We start from the raw sequence: 22,984 nt of genomic DNA, 5'->3' as shown, positions 1-22,984 counted from the left end.
TGATAAAAGCAGATCAACTTTTCTTTGCGCATGGAAAAGAGAAGTAATCCAAACCATGAAATCATGGGCAACAGCAAATACCTTTTTTGGTACTACATGGGAGAGAAAAAAGTTGGCAAACTGAAATCACTTTTCAAAGTGATTCACACAATAAATAGTGAGCATGACAGTTACTCTTCAGTTTCAAAGGTTAATCCCTAATCTATCACCTAAGGTTAAACAGATGAGAAATTATTTAAAAAACAAAAAGCCACCAAGCAAAAAGCAACAAAACCCAACTTACCTGTATGTGCATTACCAACTGTGCTTTCTCCTTGTCCTTACGCTCTATACATCTCTTCAGTTCTTCTACCTCTGACATTACAGCATTGTGACTCAGCTTTGCTTTAAGTTCCAAAATATGTTTCTCTAGATCTTGCTTCTCTCTCTCATATCTTTCAACTACTGTAAAATGGTAAGAACAGAGCAACACATTCAGTAGAAATACCAACTCATGGTAAATTAATTTTATCTAATTTAATTTTTGGCTATTTGCTTCTCCACTCGAGACTATTCTACAACTACTGATTTTCACCAAAATATCTGTGAAAAATGGTATACCTGTATCATAAGATAATAACATTTTACAGAATAAAACAGTACTTTTCCATCATTTTATAGGGGTTTCCTCTCTCCCCCCTGCACACAGCTGCTCCCTCAAAAAAAAAAAAAAAAAAAAAAAAAAAAAAAAAAAAAAAAAAAAAAAAAAAAAAAAAAGAAAAAACCAACCAAAGCTGCAGCAAAACTGAATAAAATAAAACAGGATGGAAGAAGCAGTGGGAAAGTTCTGGTGTAAAGGTGTAAATGAAATTTGGCCTTCAGCTTCAAGGCCAAGGCTTTATCTCACCAGAGTAATACCTCCCAATTTGAAAGTCACATTATCTGCAAATTTTATGCCTGAATCCTGAAACTACAACCAAAGGTTTTGATAAGAGTTAGGTATAAATTCTCTCAACCAGAAATTTAGAGGTCTTTACTCATAAATAACTTCTAGAGGCAAAAGAAAAAAAATCTCTACTTGTCTTTTTCCCATATATATTTGAAGAAACAGAAATAACACAGCAAGGTGAAACACAACAGCAAAAATTATATAAATGTATGCACATATTTTAACAGTTACAGTACATTTTAATTTTCTTGATATTTTTACAACTATTTTGATTTACAAGATCAATAGGAAAGTTAAAATATGCTTTTATTAATATGAAAGGCATATTGTTTCAAATAAACTAACTTTTAAGCAGATACATTAACAAGATTGGAGAAGAACTATTGACATTATCATTTTGCATTACACTTCTCTGAAGCTAAGCCCATTTCCAGTGCTCTCTATGAGGTTTGTATATCACAGAGTCAGAGTCCTATTTTAAAAACCAAGATAATGCAGAAGCTGAAGTACAAAAATACGAAATATGTCATTAGCCAAACCAATTAAACATTCCCATAGACACTGGACTCTAGAATAGAGTAACTATTTCTCTATTACCTTGAGCAACACATTTCTATGGTAATGAGGAGAAATACTTTCTTTAATGCCTATTTGATTATGTTTGAAAATGTTCAAATACAGATAGATAATTAGCAATTAATTGAAGACCTTGCTAAAGTGGTAATTTAATATGCAATTATATCTTGAAATTGTTTAAAGTATTTGTCTTCTAAATAAAACTATTCCAACTCTAAAACTCTAACATAGTGCAACCAGAAGCCCTGACTGCATCATACAGAAAAATTTTCTTAAGCACTCAAGAACATGTTGCTTAGAAATTCTACCAGAAAGTCATCAGCCTTATTAACTATCTAATCAATGACTCTTGTTATGATTTTCAAGATGGCAGAATTCAAACTGCAAATGGACTGAAATGCAAGTTTTCTGGAAAATTATTACTTAAAAATAATACATGTTTTTCTTCTGTAAAAACACTATTCAGTTTGCTAAAATTGTCTCATTTGTTTTAACCATGCAAATCAAAATATTTTATCATAAATTAACTGTCATTGCTATTTGTCTGTTAATATTCAGGTGTCAATACGTATTAACTTAAATCTGAAGAATTAATTGGCTGATCTTGTCAAAACAATAGAAGAATTAGACTGCAGCTCTAAGATAAAATTAGTGTCCACTCCTACTAACTAGCTTGCAGGTCTCCAGTTAAAAATATTAGTTGTACCTGCTCTAATTCTCCTGTCATCATCTTGTACATCCTGATAGCTCTGGCGATGCATAGCAGCATATGAAATTTGATGTTGCAATTCTACACGGTCTTCTTCTGCTCTCAAAAGCTGAGAACGAAGATCCTCAATCTAAAATATATGCACAAGCATCAAAAGTTGAAAAACAGAACAAAAACCATAAATACCATGCTTCTACTAAACACAAAAAAATGGTACACACAAGCAATATTTATAAATACATCTTGAGAGTACTGCAGATGGTAAACAAAAAGACAAACTACTTCCTAATTACAGGCCACAAAGTGATTATTCAAAATTAAAGGAAACCTTTTAATTTATGTTGACCATAGATGAGCAATAATTTCTCTAGACGAAACATATTATATGTTGTAATGTTCTCTAGACGAAACATATTATATGTTGCAATTGTCTTTTCACATAGCTAGTGAAAATGTCTATACAAATTTAATAAACAGTATGTTTTATTTAAATTGTGCTCCTTAAAAATACAATGTATTTATTCATAAGAAACACAGGAGCTCTTCACATTTTTCCTTTCCTTCTATCATATATAGTATAGCACTTAGAAATATGACAACATGTAGGAAAATAGAGAAAATCCAACATGCTCAAGCTGAATTGAAGAAAAATGCCTCTAATTCATGTTACCCTATATTCCATTTGCAATGATTTAAATTCAAAACAGTAGCATAGCTAACTCAAACTTCTGCTAGATACTCAAGTCAAATAACTAATGCTAAAAGATGACAAAGCCAATTGCCCCCTCCCTAGTTACTTCAGTCTTTTTAACTAGCCCTTCTAAAAGAAAGATATTTAGGAGAAAGGACTTTTTTCTAAAGCTATAATCCAGATTCCTACAAATTTTAAGTTCAATCATATGTGCATCTAAAGCACACTTTAGATACTTTTTCAGGTATTTCTTTATTTACTTTTATTGCATGTTACAATGTAGCAAATATTTCTAGGTCATTTATTTATCTGATTACACCAATTATAGCACATGCTTTGCAGAACAATGATTACTAATATAGGAGTAGCTCTAAAGCATATAATGAAAGGAAATTTCACATAACGTGTTTATGTACTGAAAACATACCATTACTATCACTACTAAAATTAATATATATGAACAAATACACATAAAAGTTTGGAAATCAGAAAAAGTATAACAAGCCCAGTCCACATATTATACACACTTAAACCTGTCTTCCTACACCTCATTTCTTCCTTCATAAAACAATGTTATCAGAGGATGAGATAAGAATATTAAACAAAAAGAATCAGACAACCTAATATGAAAACCTTAGGATTTTTACCTGATGCAGAAGAGCTTCTCTACTGCCTTCAGATTCACTCAACTTTTTCCGGGACTGCTCCAATTCCTGCTCAAGCTTTCATTTCAAAGGATGATGAAGAAAGAAAAGCAATGTAGGCATCATAATATGAAAGTGTGTTTTAGCATTTAATTTTGACACAAAATCATCCATATAATTATCTATCTAAAATGCGGTATAATATACACAGTATTTTTATTTGTCAAAAATTTTAAGCAAAACTTCATATGTACTAAAACTCTGCAATATTTATTAAAATTAAACAAAGATAATTTTATTTACAGTCTATAATTTTGTACAATATTCTATATCATATAAAGATACAAAATCATTTATATTATCCAAAACAAAATCACAAAAGCAAATTTTTACTGGGTTAAAAGTAAAAAAAAAAAAAAAAAAGGAAGGTAAGTTTTAACAAAGTTTCAAAAACATTATCCCCTGGATTTGAAACATACTTTCAAACTCAAAATTAATAATGACTTAATATTTTAAGTCACCTTTGGTAAATAGTTTATTCCTAGAAGTGTTAAAGATGACACGCATTGGGAGAACTGTATTTGATAAAATCTGTGGGGTTTCTGTGTTGTGCAAGATGATGTATTTGAATTATTCTGGAAGAAAGATGACTAAAAAATTGAAGTGCCCTGAATTTCATACAACTGAAAGTTTTCCTAAAAACATAATATTCAAAATGTGTAATCAAAAATAGTCATCAAACCAATGACCATTAAAAAAAAAAAAAGAAATGAAAGCAAAAGCTTCAAAATATTTTTTGACTTCTTCCACAAATAGTTCAAAGATCCACTGGGAAATAAATAGAGGTTTTGACAGCAGAAATTGTTATTGTTGAGATAGCAATCTCAAGGAGGATGTTGAAAGCCTGGCAAATGGGCAAAGTAAACAGGACCAACATTAAGGGAATGAAGAAACAACATAACATAAAACACTACACTACATAAAGGCTTAGCATAAAGGGGAGCACCTTTGAAAGATGCTAAACTTGATGCAAGTGGAAAGAAAACTAGGGAAAGTGTAATTCAGCCCTAACATCTTGCTAGAATAAAAAATACAGGAAATTTTGTTTTCTATGAAAAGAAAGTGAAATATGACAACAGTTCAGTAAGAGTAATTAATAATAACTATGGTGCAAAATAACCAGCATAAGTTAGTTGCAGGGATGAAGAAAAGCTGCTTTGATATGCTGCAAATAAGCAACAGCAGACTACATACAAATTCAGAGACAAAACAGAGAAAGATATAAAGGATAATGCCCAAGTTATAAATCTGTCTGACTGGCAGGATGGAAGAGTCATTAGAAGTAACACACTATAACTGAAGAGCTTTGAAAGAGAGACATAAGCTGAGCATAGCTATATTCACAGTGCCTCTGATGCAGAAAAAAATCACACTCCTTGAATTCTTAAAGAAAGTTTTGTTCCGCTGGTTTCTCAGAAAAAGGAAGCATACACTGTAACAGATGACACTACACACTCATTTAAAACCAAACAAAAAGGAAAAAATTAAGTCTTACCTGGTGCTTTTCACTTTCATATTGCACAAGTTTATTTCTCATGAGTTCTTCTGTTTCATCTGCTTTAACATCTTGCTTTCTTAAAACCTTTAGAGGAGAAAAATATATTGTAAACTTCATCACAAAATTTACAGAAGCCATCATTCCAAGGTTGTTAAAATTAAAGAATCTGCTGATACATTTAAGAAAGAAGATCTAGACAAATGCTATCTGTCTGCATCTAATATTTCCATGTAGAGCCAATGTATATTGTTAGGAAAAGACAAATATAAGTTCATGCATACATAAACACACCCATGCAGAGAACAGGGACAAACACGAAGTCTAAAGCAGCACTAACATCCTTCCGATGTATAGAGCTCCAGACTCTTAAGTTGACCCCAAGCACCTTTAGATTGAGGTCTAAAAGGCTCAAGAGATCCCCTACAGATTAGCTGTGCACATATCAGAGAAAAAGAATATATTCTCTAATATAAAGCGTGCATGTTATGAAATTCAATGCACTGTAGTCAAGAAAACACTACCATAAGGTTGTGTTAGAATTCAAAAGAAAAAAAAAAAAAAGGAAAAGATTATTTCTTCTGAATCTGGACAGACGCTTAAAGCCGCAGAACTACAATTGAATCAACTGAAACGTTCCTGATCAAAAATTACCAACATTGATGTGCCCTTCCTTGACAACAATAACAAAAAATAAAACAAATCCATGGGGACTTTTCCCATTCCCTCTCAGACTGAGGTATCTAAAAATCACATGTACACTTTCTAAACCATCTTACAAAAATAAAAGTGCATTAAATATCAATGTAAATTTCTTGTCCCTCTGCAAACCAAGATTACTTGCAAAACACAGCAAATCACTGGCAAAGGAAGTATTAGACATGACAGATATTAGTGACATGTAACATTTGCAACATAAACAACCCAAGTTTAGATATCTCAAGCCATAGTAAAATCATTGAGTCATTTAAAGTATCATTTAGAAACATCAGCTGAAAGAGATCAGTAGCCATTTACTGATAATAATTTGCCATTAATTTCTAAAACTGTTTATAAATGGCAGTTTTTATCTGTGCAACATTACCAAGCATTTTTCACACTAGTCACAAATCAATTAATTAGGTACCTGAGCACAAATCTTTTATTTTCATCTCATATCTTGAACCACAAGTACATCTATTCCTTCCATAATTACTTGCTAAAACAACAGAACAACAATAAAAACACATAGCCTTTCCACAAAGAAATTTCTTTTTCCCAGTCTGTCATTCCCAAGCAGCAATTTCATTTTACATTTATAGGAAAATCTCCTCCTATCTTCCTTGAAATGTGTACCTATAAATTGTGCCATTTCATTCAGTTTTTGAACATTTTCTCTTCACTGTACACTGAAGAGCAATTTCAGTGTATGAAAACAGAATACAAGATATTAATCAACTTCAGTGAAGCCAGGCATTCAGCTTAAGAAGTTTTGGGTTTAAAAGTAGCTTTCTGGAGAAAATAAATGGCTTCATATACTTACCACCCTCTTGTAACCTCACCTCAGAAAACATAAGGATTTCAGTATAGTTTGTATTACTCTTCTGCCTGAACAGCTTACATTAAAATCTGAGACCATGGAAGACATTAATCATAACTATGCCACTGAAAATATTATTCCACATAAAGAGTTATAATTTTAGTCATACTGATACCTAATCAGGTAATAGAAGACTGTAACATATTTAAGGTACTTTCCTAAGTATTCAGTATTTAAATCTATCATTCCAGTCAACTATAAAACTCAACACTGCACACATTTTACTCAAAAAGGCTCTTCGAAGAAGTCCCAAAAAGCAACATGAACAAAAGTCTAAGATCATCTCTTTAGCTTATACTGTTTGTGCATTACCCAAGTTCATTGGGGTTTTGTTTTGGTTTGTGTTTTTTTCTTGGTTTATTTTTAATGACCAGAAGTCAGTTCAGAACAGTCTACTTGGAATATATTATGGCATCTCTCTGCAACATTATATGATGTTTATTAACTGCAATTGACCATCAGTTTTACTAGCAAAACTAGAAGCCTTGTTATAGACAGTCAACTTTAGGCCAACTTTATTTTTGGCACTAAATTAACATAGTACCAAACATGCATGTTTTCATGTACAGATTTGGCTAGAGAAGTCAGAATCATAAAGAAAATATTACAGCTGGGCTGGATTCAGGAATACTAGTAAAATTTTCAAAGATTATTCCTGCTGAAAGCAAAAAATATCTCTGCATCAGTAGCACATCCTAATTCCCAGAAGAAATAATGGAAATAAATATGCCATTTCAACTTCACTGAATGATATTTAGGCAATTAAATAGGAATAATTTCAAACAGAAATGCATCCTTTACTGTAACTGATACTATAAATATAACCTTCCGTTCTATTTTCTGCATATTGTAAAAACAGCCCATAGCCATTTCATTTTAAGGAAAATAACAGCTAATATATTTATAGAGATATCGATAGATACCCCGGAATTAAAATACTGCAAAAAAGAAGTAATGTTACAGTAAATGAAACATACTACCTGTGCACTGCTTGGACTGTGAAACATGCCTTGTACCAGTAGATGCCAGTTAAGCAGTTAATCAAAATGTCATAAGGAAATGAAAACATCTGGTCATCCACAGCCAGACAAATGTCAACTGTTACTGACAATTCAGAAATTGTACAGGTAAAAGTTAATTCTGTGTTTTGCCTCCTTTCTGTACTCCTTTGTAAATAATTCTCTCTCGTTGTTTTGGGCCACAGTCATTTTTTCTCCACTAAAGATCACTATATAAGCTTTCTCTTGGGAGGGGTAAAAGGAAAAAAAAAAACCAACAAACAAAACATGTAAAGATCCAACTGATTCTTTGATTTTATTTGTTGTCTCCAAAGAAGGGGTTGAGGAAGTCAAATGTCAAAAATGGGAACTAGGAAAAGGATGCTAAGGACAACAGTTCAAGCACACACTCCTCCCTGATGGCTCCCAAACAGCAGGCAGACAGTGCCCAGAGCTGAAGCACCAAGGAATGGGAACAGGCCTACAGTCAACAGGATTCTCCTACCAAGATCTTCCTCTGAAAGTATTAGTGTCTAGGTCAGACTGAAAGAGACTGACAAGGTTCAAGGCCTTGGAGGAGGCAGGTATATAGGAGGCCACAAGGAGACAGAGAACTTCCATGTACAGAGGTCTTCACAGCATGGCTTTGGGAAGGACCAGCTACATGTTCCACTGCCTGCTAGGTGATCAGGCTAGATGAACTCTTGATTTGACCAAGGAGAGCAATTCTTACAGGTCTTTGTAAAAGTTCACTAGCATAAGACAGCGTTAGAATACAAATGTAACTGGTGTACCCCAACTGAGCATACCTCATCTACATACACAGAGGATCTATTGAAGCCCAAAACTTGAAAATCGTAACTTACTGCTTCATAGATCAATTTTTCTTATACTTAAGGAAAACTATGTGGATGATTGTGAAACAACACAAGTTCTAACATATGATAACCTTTCAAGAGCAAATCATAACTTTAACAGCAACTTAAGTCTACTAACTTCTCTTAGGGTTTGCGTTTTGGTCTCAGTTTGGTTTTGCTGTGTTGTGTTTTTAAATAAAACCAGACTTTTTGAAAGCTGTGTACAGACCATAAACTGAAATTTGCTCTTTCAATGTGAGACTCATCAGTGAGTCTCTATCACAAACATACAAGAAGAACAGCCTCAAGATATAATTTAAAGTAAGGCAAAAATGTACCACATCCTAATCCGAATGAAAATACTTTCCCTAACTTGCTACATTAGTGATTAGCACGGCTCCAAGCATGCTACCTAAACATACCAGCCAAGCAGTTAAAAAGATACTACCTAGCTATTTCAGTAACAGATATGCATGAGACTTGCTCACGTTCCAAGCAAGAGTCAGATTCAAACTGCAATCAAAACAGAAACCATTGGCCAGAGGTGGCATAGCACAGAGCCAAAGAGCAAGTATCAACAATGCACTAAAATATCCAGGTGGCTCAGAGCACAGATCAAGTTTATGTTTGTCTAAAAAGATCAGTGATAAAGATATGCAAAAAACAATGTTCAATAACACTTTTGACCATCACTTTACCCCACTCTCTGTCCACCAGCTTCTTGCAGTTCATGGTATTTGTAGTGGGAGGCAAACAGAATCTAAGTATACAGTTGCACTAGGAGAAAGTTAAAAAATGCTTCCTGACCTACCCAAGTTGCTAGCTTAAGACACAACTGCAGTCACTGCCTTACCACAGTCAGTGGATTCAAAAGGTTCAATGAAGATGATTCTATTTACCTAAAGCATGCCAAGCATGAACACATGGACACATTCCACCAAAATCCAAGAAGCCAAGCACAGAATTTTGTAAAACCATCCAGGACACCCAATGCACAGAAAAGAATGCAAAGAAAACATTTTAAAGAATGATACTTAATCTTGTTTTAGAAAATAGATGTAAAAATGCAAACAAAAAGTATGAGGTGACAGTGTCTTTATATTCAAAGAAAAAGAAGCACTGAGCAATCTCAAAATAGTTCTCATTTACACAACAAATATAGTTGTTAAAGCAATTCATGTATACATGTCAATACCCCTGGCAAGAAAAGAATATTTTTTCTTCTTTCTAATCAGAAACATGCTTATATCAGGAATATAGAAAAAAATAAGATATATGATTTGCATGAATTTGTTTGCTTATTGCTATTTTCTAATTTGCAGTAATTGCTGATTAAATGTACCAATACACACTAAGGTAGAAGATGCAGAAAAACTATTTTCTGTATATTTTATGTAACTACACACAGCACAGACAGGCTAAAGATTCAAAACAAAAATGCAAATTTAAAACTTAATGATACAAAATTTTATATATCAAGCTTTCTTAATGGTGAGTATACAATATTCCTGGTTCATAATCAGTCTGATTACAGTAATATGTAATACTACAATACAAATAAGAAGTTTGCACATTATACAAAATACTGAGAGAAAGAGAAGACAAGAGAAAGGCCAAAATAAATGTAGCATCATGTTGTTTTACATCCTGAAAATATATAATTTAACAATTGCAATTTAGGAAGGTGATTCTCTTAAGACAGTAAAATACTGACAAGTAGTGGTCAGTTACAGGCATTGCACTTCACTGAAAAAAATAGCACTTAATCCTCACAAAGTTCACACAATTTCTTAATTAGAGCGACTACTGATCACATGCAAAAGTAAAATTTGATTTAGTTTGAAATGTGTAACAGGCAAACTAATGAAAAATTATATAATTAAACAGCCATAAATGCTTTAAATAGTATTTCTCTGTAAATCATTCAGACCATATTAATGACAGGATCTCAAAACTCAGTCCAAACACTACCCTCCTTTCCAGTAAAGTTACTTGGGAAGCATCTTGGAGAAATAAATGAAAACAGAAGTAGAATTCAACAGAACATTATGCTGTGCAGTGATTACCACAAGACTGAGGCCACTGTCAGAGTTTGGAGTCCATCTAATTCACAATCCAAATTACAAAGGACAAGAAACAGAATAACAAAATAACAAGCTCAAATATATATAGAAACATGTTTCATCCAAATAACAATTGTAGCAAAATACTTATTTATTTTATTCTCACTAGGCTACCCAAAAGTATACAAGGCAGTTCAAGTACTTTCTTTCTAAAATACAGCAACTTAAACTGTATTTTTAAAAGGGGCTCCTCAGGAAAAATAACTTACAAAAACAAAGTAGAATTTACAGAAGAAACTATTAAACCATCTTAATTCACAGCTGGACATCTTAGGGAATAGAAGGTCTAGGATGTACTTAGTATTTCATATTCTTTTTGCATGGAATTCAAAAGATGAGCTACCAGGAATAAAGGCACCCAGCCTGGAGGCTCATGATCACATAGACTATGATCATTCATATGATCTATGAAAGATCATATGAAAATTCTTTGAACAACAATTGAACTCATTCACTTGAATTCAAGTTTTCTTTCTAAGGAAACTATGGCAGTGTCAATGTATCTTTAGAGAATACAAGATATCATCCCTTTAAAAGGTTAAAATACTAAATACATAGCATCATGAGCAAGGTTCCTCAGTAACACTGCACAGTATAAAGCCTTCCAAAAAGCTATGCTGTAAACATTAAGAGTGAAAACCAAGGAATTGCATATTTCTTCTCATAGTATCCTATTGCACAGATAGAGATAACATTGCAAACCATATCTTAAGTGGAGTGAAATAAAAAGTCACACTATGTTAAGACACAGATTTTCTAAACAGAAGTAAAATCAAAAAGAAATAAGAATTTTTCATATGTTTTCTAAAACAAGAAGAAAAAAGCTAATACCTGTCTCAAATTTTAACTTATATTCTAAACATTTCTATTTGTCTTCTAAGCAGTATTTTATATGTCATCAGGTATTGTTGAATAAAACTGAAAAGTAATGAAAAGTTGTCTGGCCACTGCAGTGCTTTAGACTGCTTGTTGAAATAAATTAAAGTGTTCATTTGCATGAGCAAACAAAGTTTACCTTTTAGAAAATAAAACTTTTTAATTGAAAAAACCCAGCTAATGACTTATTTTTGTTTGCTTGAGTTTTCAGGAAGGGCATAGGGACAGGTTCTTAAAGATTTGTGGCAGTTACCAAAAAGGTCCAAATATAGTCAAGACAATATAATGAAGGACTGAGACTGTGCTTGGTATTATCTGGTCATCAAAACAATGTGAGCTGGACTGAGAGTTAAAACATGTGCCCAAGATATGAGCACTTTTCCCAGTTTGACAGGTACAGGCTTACAAATGCACCACATTCCTAACCATATCCTGAATACAAGGGAAGCTTTTGTTTGCGTACCTCCTGTAACTGAAGAGACACATGTCCCAGCTGGTCCTGGCGCCTTTCTACGAGCTGCCTTTCAGCACGCATTTCTTCTTCTATCTCCTGAAGTCTTCTCTCTACCCGTTCTGATACCTTCAAAAGGAAAGAAACCCATGCTGTAGGAAATTAGTGTGCCTTTTAATATATGTGAAAATATTAATGGCAAAAATGTAAACAGATTATGGCACAAAATGAAAAGAGAACAGAATTTGTATTTTATTAAAGCAGATCTAGAATGGTAGACAAAATAACTAGTTATAGCAGTCAATACTCCAGAAGTACTCAAGCAGGGAACCAAACTGTTATCTTGCTGGAAGTACTCTCCTTTAGGTGTATGCTTATTTTTCTCTACAGTGGTGGTTCTACTCAAGGGTTAAATATCTTATTATCAATGTTAGAGCAGCGTAATGTGAAGTTGCAATACAAAAGTCTTAGCTTCTCTACAAGCCTGATTAACCTCTGGAAGGACATTTCTTTCACATCTCCAGCCTACAAAACAGACCAATGTTTGCCTCTTTCATGATCCAAAACCTATGAGTAAAAAGTAGTAAACAAGAACTAAATACATGAGAATGACTGTAACAACACAAAATAATTACATCACTTTAAGCTTGTTTCCCAGTATTTTGTGAATCCATGTAGAAACTAATAGAAACAACAACAGGTGTTTATGAAAGCAACTTGGATTATGAATATAAAAGCTCAGACTAGAATACCAGAATTACTTCACTTTTGCAATTCAAGCTGCTAGCAGACAGCACCCTCTTGAGGCAGCAAATTAAATGTATTTTGTTAAAGATTAGTAAGAAAAATATTTATGTATCATTTCCTCCCTACCTTAAAACTAATTATTTTAAATCACTAGAAAGCAATATATCCATTATAAAATTACAGTTGGATTAAAAAAAGATGGAGAGAAAAAGAGATAAAAAAATAAAACACCATTCAACTATTAGTTTTTGATGTACGTGGAAGTGAATAAGTTCTCATCTTTCTCTGTTAATCACACTTCTATTAGCTCTAGGCATATGCACAGATAGGAAATTTTACCATGAGCTACACAACTCATGTAGTAACAGAAACACAGTTAAGGCTACACTTATGATCTGGGCTTCACAAGATTTAGTGAACAAAACACTTTTTCTTTACAACAGAATACATCTCTCAGAAAACACTTCTTGCTTGTGCAGCCAGATGAACAGTCAGCATACAGTCTGGAATATTGTATTTTTTCCTGAAACCATCAGGAGATGCCTGGTACTGCATCAAACCACACACTTTCACAAAGTTATGAAAGCTCTGCAGCCATAATCCAGAAAAATTACTTACTAAAAACTAATGTATAAAAAAAGATAAAGACCACATCGTGATGTTTGTTTTGACAAGTACTGCTTAGTGTTACTTCTCAGAATTCATAAAATACTCCAGCTAACAGAAACAATGATACTGTGTAGTAGGAACAGAAAATAACACTGTCATTAAACTTGTTATATCTTTGCTGAAACCAAGGAAATCAGCTGTCATCTTTTTTCCCCATACATACCTAAATGAAACAGTAATGTTTTAACTTTTTTTTTAAGTTTTGACTAAGTGCTTCTGAAGACAGAAGCTTTCTCAGCTCTCTCATGGCACCTTTTTCAATTAAGCACTTTCTTAATAGCTTTAGTGCTATTAAACATTAATTTAGTGCACTAATTATAATGCACTATTAAGAAAGAAAAATACAATTTTGACTTGACAGAAGATTCAAAAGTAACATCACACCCAAAGATGACATTCCAGAGGAGAGTTCAGTAACTTCTTCACTGTCATGGGTCTAGCATGCACAGCAGATAACATGACACGAGGCAGCACTAGACAGGCTTTAGATTCCTGCCAAGTTCAGATTTCATCACAAATTATCACTAACTCAGAAAAAGTAAGAAAGTAACTTTATGAGGCAATTTGCCTTGCCTCTGACTTCCTTCAACTCACTCCAGAATACAATTGTATTATTTCTAACAAGGTACTAAAAAAGGTGGATTATGTATCACTACGTTTTCATGGAAATTTCAGCTACAGACATAATCCTCTTTTAACAAAAAAAAAAAGAAAAAAAGAAAAAAGCCACAACCAACACAAACCACCAAACATTTTGATGCTACTTATAACTCCTATTTGTTTCCCATACTTTGTACATTGGTATGGTATTGGTAACACCTTTGCACTTCAGCAAGGCTTTAATCTCCCACAAGAATTATCTTCCCTGTTTTTGTAGCCTCTCTGACCTTCCTAAGATTGTCACAAAGCCTGTGGGATACAACAGTAAGGATTAAAAAAATAATTAGAAACAATTTATTAAGTAGTACATGCAGAGTAAAAAAAACATACTCGTCTTCCTTTGTCCCAAATGACCCTGACTCAGAACAACACTTCTACCGTGAAAGTATGTATCTTGACCTGTGAATGTTATCAAAAATCTTAGTGTAGACAAGTGCTTCACCAAAGGATAGTACAAAGAATATAGAGGCTCTACACAATGACATGAAATACTAGCACTAAATTACTGCATTCACAACATATTAGAATGTGATTTCAAGCATGCATTTTTAGCAGCACAGACTAGCTGAATAATAATGACAACACTAGAGCTGTGTCTCCACATACAACTTTCAGGTAGCAGCAAAATCTATGAAAACAGATTAAGCTACCAAAAATTCCTCCCCTCCCTCACAATTAAACACAAAGAAAATAATGTCCTTTTTAAAACTAGGGTGACATTTAAGTCATGCAGCTAAATATAATCTTGTGGAAGATGCTGGATGCTTACTGTACAAAAAGCACCATCCTACTTATTGAATTTCTGCCATGTTTTTCATCTTTCCACTGTTATTTCTAGTGCAAAAGTCCTGCTAGAATTTATTTCAACTGATTTTGCTTCTGTTTTTGTTACGACTCATTTTATCATCAATGCATACTTGAAACAAGAGTATTAAAATCACAACAAGAGCAAACTTTTTTCAGAGATATAACTTTAAATATTTTTAAACTTTTTCCTCATGGCAAATTATAATGTGTTATACCTTTTACAAGTAGCTGTGTAGCACCAAAAATCCTTATACCAGATCTTCTAAGGGACAGTTCATTATCTGACAATAATCCTGGCCCTCTGAGGTATCATAACCACAGTAACTCCATGTAAGACCCATTTCACTTGACATTGCTGTCTTCTTCCCGAGACAGTCTACCATCATTTTATAACAGCATCATCTCAATTAAGCATCTACTTAATTTTAACTAAATTGTGCTCTGATTAAGTTGTTTTTTAAGTATAAAGATCAGCATTTTGTGTTATTTGAGATGCACTTCTATCCAAGCAATTGCAACAAAATATCCAAGAGGGCTATCTTATATAACCATAAAGTAAGTAAATATTTTTTATGATTGCTTATATGCCTATCTAGCCAAAATCCAAACCCTTTTCAAGAACTAAGGAATCTCACAAAATGTCTAGCTAAGAAAGAGATTTTGATATAGAGAGTTGTACAACCATAAAGGCTTTTTACCAAAACTGCACACAGATTCTCAAGTACAAGGCCATGGAGAGTGCTTGACTTGAAACAGGCATTCAATTATGTGTGAGTCACCACCTTCAGTGTCATTTGGTTTTTATACTGGCATGGAAAAGCTCTCTTTACAGGTAAAATATTGTGCTTTGATTGTGTTGTGTGAATCCTAAAGTATTCAAATCCAGCATCAAAAAGGCTATCAGAATCATAAACTCTAATAAAAAATAAATTCTGAACCAACGACTCAGAAGAATTGTAGTAACTTAGACCTTTATCATCACACATCTACATACAGGCAATTTTCAAACAGCTCCGAATATACCAAACTGTAAGAATTTAGATATATGTCTCTAAAAAATAAAGACTTAAGGACATTGAACTGAAAATAATGTTTCTACCGTGAGCTCATCCTGTGAAATTATCAAGATCTCAAGTTCACAATTTATTGCCAATAATCATACAGCAGAATATAAATACAAGGATGGCAATGCTCAAGGTGATAAATACTCCCAAGCCTAAAGGCACTAAGGACAAAAGTTCTTGCACAACTTCGCATAAGGAAGTTTTGAGAAAAAGAAGTGTTTTCTCTTACCCAACTCACTTTCACCAATGACAATCAATTCTGAATTAAGCAATCTCATTAGAAGCATTCCTAAATGCATAGCCATACTAAAGGATGTCAAATATCTACAATAACAGACCCTAATGGTTACATGACTCTAATCTCATGCTTTGCTATGCATACCATGAGTTATTTTTGTTCTTAATATCCATACTAAATTCCTCTTTTTTGCATTTACCTCATCTCACTGATTCTGCCAGCCTCATCAGGTAATAGGAGGTCACTAGGCTTTGAACAGGGGCAAGGGATCCACACCTAGGATCAGAGAGTACTGGTAAAGCAGCAGGGCACAATGTTGCTGAAAAGTCAGCTTTGCTATTAGTATCACAGCAAATGCTTACATAAAGCATACACTCAAGTCTTATGTGTCAAGAACTACCTACAGGATTCTCACCTACTAATTACTGGGGTGATTCTCAACTTCTCTTGTTCCTACAGCAATATGTTGTTTGACTTCAATCTCAATAGCAGATCTCTTTCATATCTAAGTAACATAGACTGCACTTAGTCTGCTTCCAGCAGGTACAGGAGACAAAAAAGAAAAGACTGTCATGGCTGTCCTGCCTCCTTTGCTACATTTTGTCAGGAAGCCTTCAGAGAAGAGTTCAGCCCAAAGAGACTCCTTCCATTTTGCTACACAGATGACAAAGATTGAAAAGAACAGGGAGGGAGGGATGGAGGAAGATGAAACAATAATATTTATCATCAGAACATGGGAAAGCTTGTATCTTTCCAAAGGTACCTTCAACAATTATAACAGCATTCAAACCAATGTTCGAAGTTAAAAAGCAGCTTTCTCCAAGGCTGTGAATTTTGAAACAGAAAAATTCACAATACATACACCTGTAAAACATTTGTACTTAAAACAAGCACCTGAAATATAAACCTTGCCTTGCTGATTTCATTATCGAAGGGTAACATTTGAACAACCTATAGCAGCCCAAATAAGATCATGTTCATATCAGTATATCCTACCAATTTCCAATACATACATTAAACTAGAAGCCCACATCTGGTTTAGAATACTAGATTTAAACAAACCTTTTCATGTTAGTCACACTCACCGTTTCTTGTCTTTGGGACTCGGTGAGCTTTTCAGACAATTCTTCTAGAGTCTTTCTTAATTCAGCATCAGTCCTTCATAGAAAAACATAAAACAATATTGTACAGTGCAGAAGCTAAGTAACACCTATGATAATTTAAAGCAGCAACAATCCCCTAGAATTTTTTGCTACTTCAATTTGTTCTACAGCCTACTGATAATAATTTATAGCATAATTAGAAACAAGCCTCAAGTGGAAAATCCATGATAAAAAGCATTCCCATTCCTCAAGTGAAGAAGCAGAGTATCTACATATCAGCCAGGTATCATGTCAACAAGTACAAGGTCTACACAGTCCTTTTGAACAGTCCTTTCCTACTAGGAATTAACAGTCTAACTCCTGTTATTGCTATTGAACAAAGCACCACATGTTGAGAAAGTATATACATTATGGTCTGCAGGAGAGCTTGCCCTGAAGGGACTCCAGTAACAAGAACAAACTAGAAGCAAAGCTGTAATAAAAGAAATCCCCTAGTCCCTGTCATTTTGTGCATATATGTAAAAGAGCTGATGAAAGCCCCATATATTATACAAATTGAAATCGGTAGGAGTTATTTACATTTATAAATACTGTAGAAGATGACATAAAACAAGCAGTTTTATGTTCATAATCCTGCTTTCATCTACATGTTGCACAATTCCTCATTCTCCCCAAAATTATTTTTTGAAATAAAAAGAGTTTAAGAATTTTTTTGCCACACTGTTCTTCACATGGAGTTATATTCTGTGTATACCGATTTCTTCTTGAAAGCTCACGACTGATGTCATCTCCCAGGCGAACTTGTTCACTGCTGAGATCTCGAAGAGACTGGTGGAAAGAATGCAGCTGCAAATGAAAGTACACAAATTATGCCATGGCTTAGGAACCCTTTTTTCTGTGATATTCCAAAACTACATATCTACACATATACACACCTTAAAATACAGCAGATAAAAATAACCTCAAAAAAAATAAAACTCCATGAACTGTAGTCGAGCCTGGATGATTGGATGAGGCTTGTGCACTTCTATTTCAATCCACCCTTCACAATACTTGCTCATTGTAGTTCAACTTTCAGTACTTTGCTAAACCATGTTTCCTAAATATGTTTTTTTTCTGTGATTCAGAGCTCAGACACTATACCACCTCTTTAACCTAATGCAAAGCAAATTGAAATATCTGAACAAGTAATGTTCACAAGAGACATATTTCATGTTAATAGGCATTGCTACTGGTAAAACAAAGTTCTGCCCAGCTATTTATGTTACTATAAATAGATCATATAGGAACTTGAAATGAAACAAGCAGAACAGTATAATGTATTCAGGAACTACCAAGAATAGGTATTTTACCTTGCCCAAGACTTTACATACGCTTTTTTTTAGATCTTGGGGAAAAAAGAACAAAAAACAAAACCACATATCTACTATCCTCTGTAAAACTTCCCATTTTCCCCATTCAGCAGGCTCCAAATTTATCATCTAAGTTTTAGGGAGCAAATAAAAAAAATGAATAGGTCATTCATTCTTCATGGGATAGAAATTGATAGTTAATCCATCCTAATGCAACCTACTGCTGTCAACAATTCCATGGCCAGAATTGTCATTATGAAAAACCCTGATTTATAGTATTCCTTTGTTTTGTGTCCTAGATTTAAACCTAGGTGTTCTACAACCAAGCTGACTGCTCTCAACATTCAGACACAGGCACTACTGACTCTCCTGTGTGATTAACCAGAAATTCCAACCTGACCTGAGAGACTTTGAAATAACACATTGTATTTTCAAAATGTATTTGCTAAGGAGGAGAGGGACTTGAATGTGTTAAAAGACCATTTGGCTGAAAAATTACTTCAGCCAGTACAAAACAGAATGGGACGAGAGTGAGAGACAGTGGTTGCAGAAAAAAGAAAAAAGCCACAACTTTACTTAAGAAGTACAGCTTTATCTCTGGTAAAATTTCTACTTATAATCATGATCAATGGCTATTTCTAGTTCATCCTTCCTCAAAGCACTATACTCTTCTTACAAAATAGTTAATCAAAAGAAAAAAGCCATATTCACTCACTGAAAAGCAAGAATAAGGAATTAACCAGCAGTTATCACCAAAACCAGAAAAAAAAAAAAGCTATTTGTCTACATAGTTACTTAATATGAAGAACTCTGTATGCATTGCAGGAACTCCCTTGAATAAAATTTCCAAGATATTTATAGAATATCTAGAAATAATCTAAAATAGTCCTAAGGAATTTGGATGGTTGGGAGGAAAGATTTCCATATAATATTATTTCTTTCCAAGGATTATTTTCTACACTTACCTTGGGAGAGGAAGGAATGGGGGGAAAACTAGATTGAAAAGACAATGAAACAGAGTTAAATAAAAGTCTAGAATTTCTATAGTTTCCCAAGAAGTTAACTGAGAAAACTTGTTATAGTTAAGTTTAAAATTATATGGCAGCTGAGACTGATTTACTAAAGTCAATATGAATACTTTACAATCAGCTTCTTTAATATTAGTCTACACAGATTCACTCAAGCAAGTCTAGCCATCCTGTCTGAAAAAAGCAAAAACAGGTAGTGAAATCTCCTCTCTACCTGTAGGTAACAGAAACATTATAATCTTATTCATTAAGGTAATTAATTTATTTTTTTCGGAAGTCTGCAAGCAGATACAAGTTAAGGGATATGAAAATTACCTGTGGCACAAATATCTTCTCCTCCTCCCATCATCTGCCTGAAATACAGGCTCAAATTATCCCACTCACTGGTCAGACCAAGAACCAAGATGAAGAACTACCTGGTTCAAAATCAATCCAAGCTACAGTGAAGTAAAAGCAAAAGCACTAAGACCCTACATCATTAACTAAAGCAGAATAATCCCCTTCACAGCCTCACTGAACTTCAGCACGAAGGTGAATGATGGTTGGCTGGAAGGGACCTCTGGAAGTCATCCCATCCAAGCCCCCTGCCAAGGAAGGGTCACCTAGAAAAGGTAAAACAAGAACTTGTCCAGGTGGGTTCTGAATGCCTTCAGACAGGAAGACTCCATAATCTCCCTGGTCAGCCCGGGCCATTGCTCTGCCACACTCATTGCAAAGCTCTTCCTCACACTGAGGTGGAACTTACTGTAGTTTAGTTTATGGCCATTGCTCCCTGCCCTGTCACTGGGCACCACTGAACAGACTGGCACCATCCTCCTGACACTCATGTTAGAGATACTAATATGCATTACTGAGATCCCCTCTCAGTCTTCTCCAGACTAAACAGGCTATTCAGAGATTATTTTTCTTTGTCATTAGATGGCCTAAAAAGTAGGGAGATTATTTACTTATTTTTCTTTTGATATCACTACCATCTGCATCTTTTTCTCTATAATGATTTGCATGAAACTTCATGACAGATACAAGAGGTGGCTGCCTAATGAAAAAAGCAGGTTAACACTGAAAGCACAAATCCTAACTGAAACATTCTTAGCTGCATCTTCAGAATCACCTCATTTAATGTAAAAGCAGAGTCTGGTGACCACATATTGCCTTTTGGAACAGCAACTCCCATTAGTGCTCTGTACCTGCTCCACGTTATCTGCCTCACTGACAAACCGGACACTTGCAGACCTGGACCTTCGGTGTTTATTGCCCTGGGAGTCTCCATAATCCCTGAGAGGAGAAGTGGGCAGGAAGCGACAGTTGCCTGCAGGAGATATGATACAAAAAAAAAAAAAAAAAGCAGGAAGACAAAATTTTGTATAGGAAATTTTTCATTTTGCTTCACGAGAAATGCTTATTTCATCTTGACAATGTCCTTCTAGGTCACACTGCAGACAAAACAACTACTGAATTACTTATCATGCATATGACTCTTAGCTCTCCTCAGGATTCTTCTTCAGTTTAAACATTTCTTACCCATGACATACAAGTATTCCAGAAAGAGGAATTGTTTCTCCAAGGAGTAGTTTTTCCTCAAATTTTATTTGCCCAACCAACCACTTTTTCTTCCATGTGAATCTATCAGAGCTTCAAATTATTATATTTCACACCTTTTACATAGAAATGAAATTTTTAGAGCTTTCTACTAAAATATATTAAATATTGCCTCTCAAAGGAATACTCCTCCCAAACATACCTTTTCCCAAAAATATAAAGAATTTTCTGAGACATATAAGGAAAAAAAAACTCTACTCTTTTGTGTGTCATAAATAATTTCTGTTTTTTTCTTTTCCACTGTTTCCAAACATCCATAATCGCATGCATTTAAAATTTAAATTCCCTTTTTGCTGTGAAGCAAGCTTCAGAAGCTGCAATATCTTTTGGATTTAGCTTTAATTTGTATGTACCTACAACTCATGCAGTGGAAAATTAATTTCCTCACCTGAAAGAATCAACGTTTCATACAGATCTCCTGGGATATCAGCAGAAAATACTAACAGAAAACTGAAAAAATTTACCACATAAACAACTGCATAACTTTTGAAGTAATCAATGATGACTTTCCATAAGACTATCTCTACATATTTTTCTTAATTTCCTCTTTGCATAACACAGCCATATGACATAACTCAAGCACACTCAAGCCCTTTAAGTATTTTACCTGATACTCCTTCTCCATCCAGGTCACTGGGATATAAGCTTGAGAGAGATGCACTTCTCATTCCAGAGTTTCGTGTTAGTCGCTGGCTCCTTAATTGACCTATAGATTGCTCCAGTGTTTCTTTCAACTGTAGAAAAGTTGTAATTTATTGAAATATGAACACAAACTTGTTTTTCAAAAAGCATGGGAAATATTATTTACCTAAAAGTCCTTAAGAGAATAAAAGCTATTTTTAAGCCAAGCACAGCTATGAATCAATAACAGCTTTTCTTCAATATCTCATCTATCGCATTCCTGTAATTATAGCAAAACATGCTTCCAACACTGGCAGCTTCAAATATCAAGTTTCTTAAAACAGTGGTGCACCACATGGTGCACCACCATGAAAATTCAAAAGTTTGTCTCCTACAACCAAAATAAGACCTATTTGCCAGCAATGCTCATTAACAGTTCTGCAAAATTTAAAAAAATAACATCAAAGAAATTATTTTTTACTGGAATTCTTCCACCAGCCCTACCTGGATTCAACTTTACATGGCTATCAAATTTCCCTAAGCAGCTTTACAGAAACTTTTATTTTTAGAAGTTTCACTTCCAGGAAAAGGAAGCCATTCCCAATTTAAGAATACAGAACTAACTATACTCAAAAATTAGTTCTTCATTTTTCAAACTTACATCGCGTTTTTTATAATTACATTTGTTAACTTTGGCTCTTAGCCACTTGCTTTGTTACACCTTTATTTGACTATCCACAAAATATCAGTTTCTAAAGGTTCTCCTTTTTCTAAGAGAAGTTTGTAAACAATGGATAAATTGATGTTTTACTCCTGCAAAATTATACAGGATCTCTTTCTCTGAAGAAAACAAGCTTTCTTTTCTACCTTCACATGTAAAACATTCTACATTTCATATGTATCTGTTTCAAGGCAGCACCTGCTACAGCTTGTTTGTAACTGAATTGTAAACCTCTCTTGGCCTAGCAGCACTAATTTGTTTTGTTTTCTCTAAAACACCTGTTTTCAAGTTTGTAGAAGTTTGGGTTTTGAGTTTCTAAAATGAGAAGACTCATTTTAGAATTTTCATCCTTTCTGCAATTTAGAGCAAGCTGGTCAACAGATCCAGA

General features: G+C 34.0%; 1 protein-coding gene across 12 annotated transcripts in view; it reads right to left on the bottom strand.

Annotated features, from left to right (window-relative positions):
• CEP128 (centrosomal protein 128) overlaps positions 1–22,984 on the bottom strand; it is a 212,053-nt gene that overhangs the window by 184,257 nt on the left and 4,812 nt on the right. For all 12 annotated transcript variants that reach the window (XR_010999883.1, XR_010999880.1, XR_010999881.1 and 9 more), the window contains exons 5-13: positions 21,862–21,988; positions 20,843–20,964; positions 18,030–18,121; positions 17,258–17,330; positions 12,000–12,116; positions 5,104–5,190; positions 3,552–3,626; positions 2,211–2,343; positions 284–444 (exon numbers count right to left, since the gene is read on the bottom strand). Coding sequence is in view for 8 of the 12 variants with exons in the window: in XM_068192686.1 (XP_068048787.1) it covers positions 284–444; positions 2,211–2,343; positions 3,552–3,626; positions 5,104–5,190; positions 12,000–12,116; positions 17,258–17,330; positions 18,030–18,121; positions 20,843–20,964; positions 21,862–21,988 (987 nt within the window). In the remaining 4 variants the exon portion in view is untranslated. The remainder of the gene's footprint in view (positions 1–283; positions 445–2,210; positions 2,344–3,551; positions 3,627–5,103; positions 5,191–11,999; positions 12,117–17,257; positions 17,331–18,029; positions 18,122–20,842; positions 20,965–21,861; positions 21,989–22,984) is intronic.

Source organism: Anomalospiza imberbis, chromosome 6 (genome assembly GCF_031753505.1).
Source record: "Anomalospiza imberbis isolate Cuckoo-Finch-1a 21T00152 chromosome 6, ASM3175350v1, whole genome shotgun sequence".
In the NCBI taxonomy this organism is placed as follows: domain Eukaryota; kingdom Metazoa; phylum Chordata; class Aves; order Passeriformes; family Viduidae; genus Anomalospiza; species Anomalospiza imberbis.
Note: the sequence above shows the minus strand (reverse complement) of the source record. Positions and strands in the feature narration are given on the sequence as shown.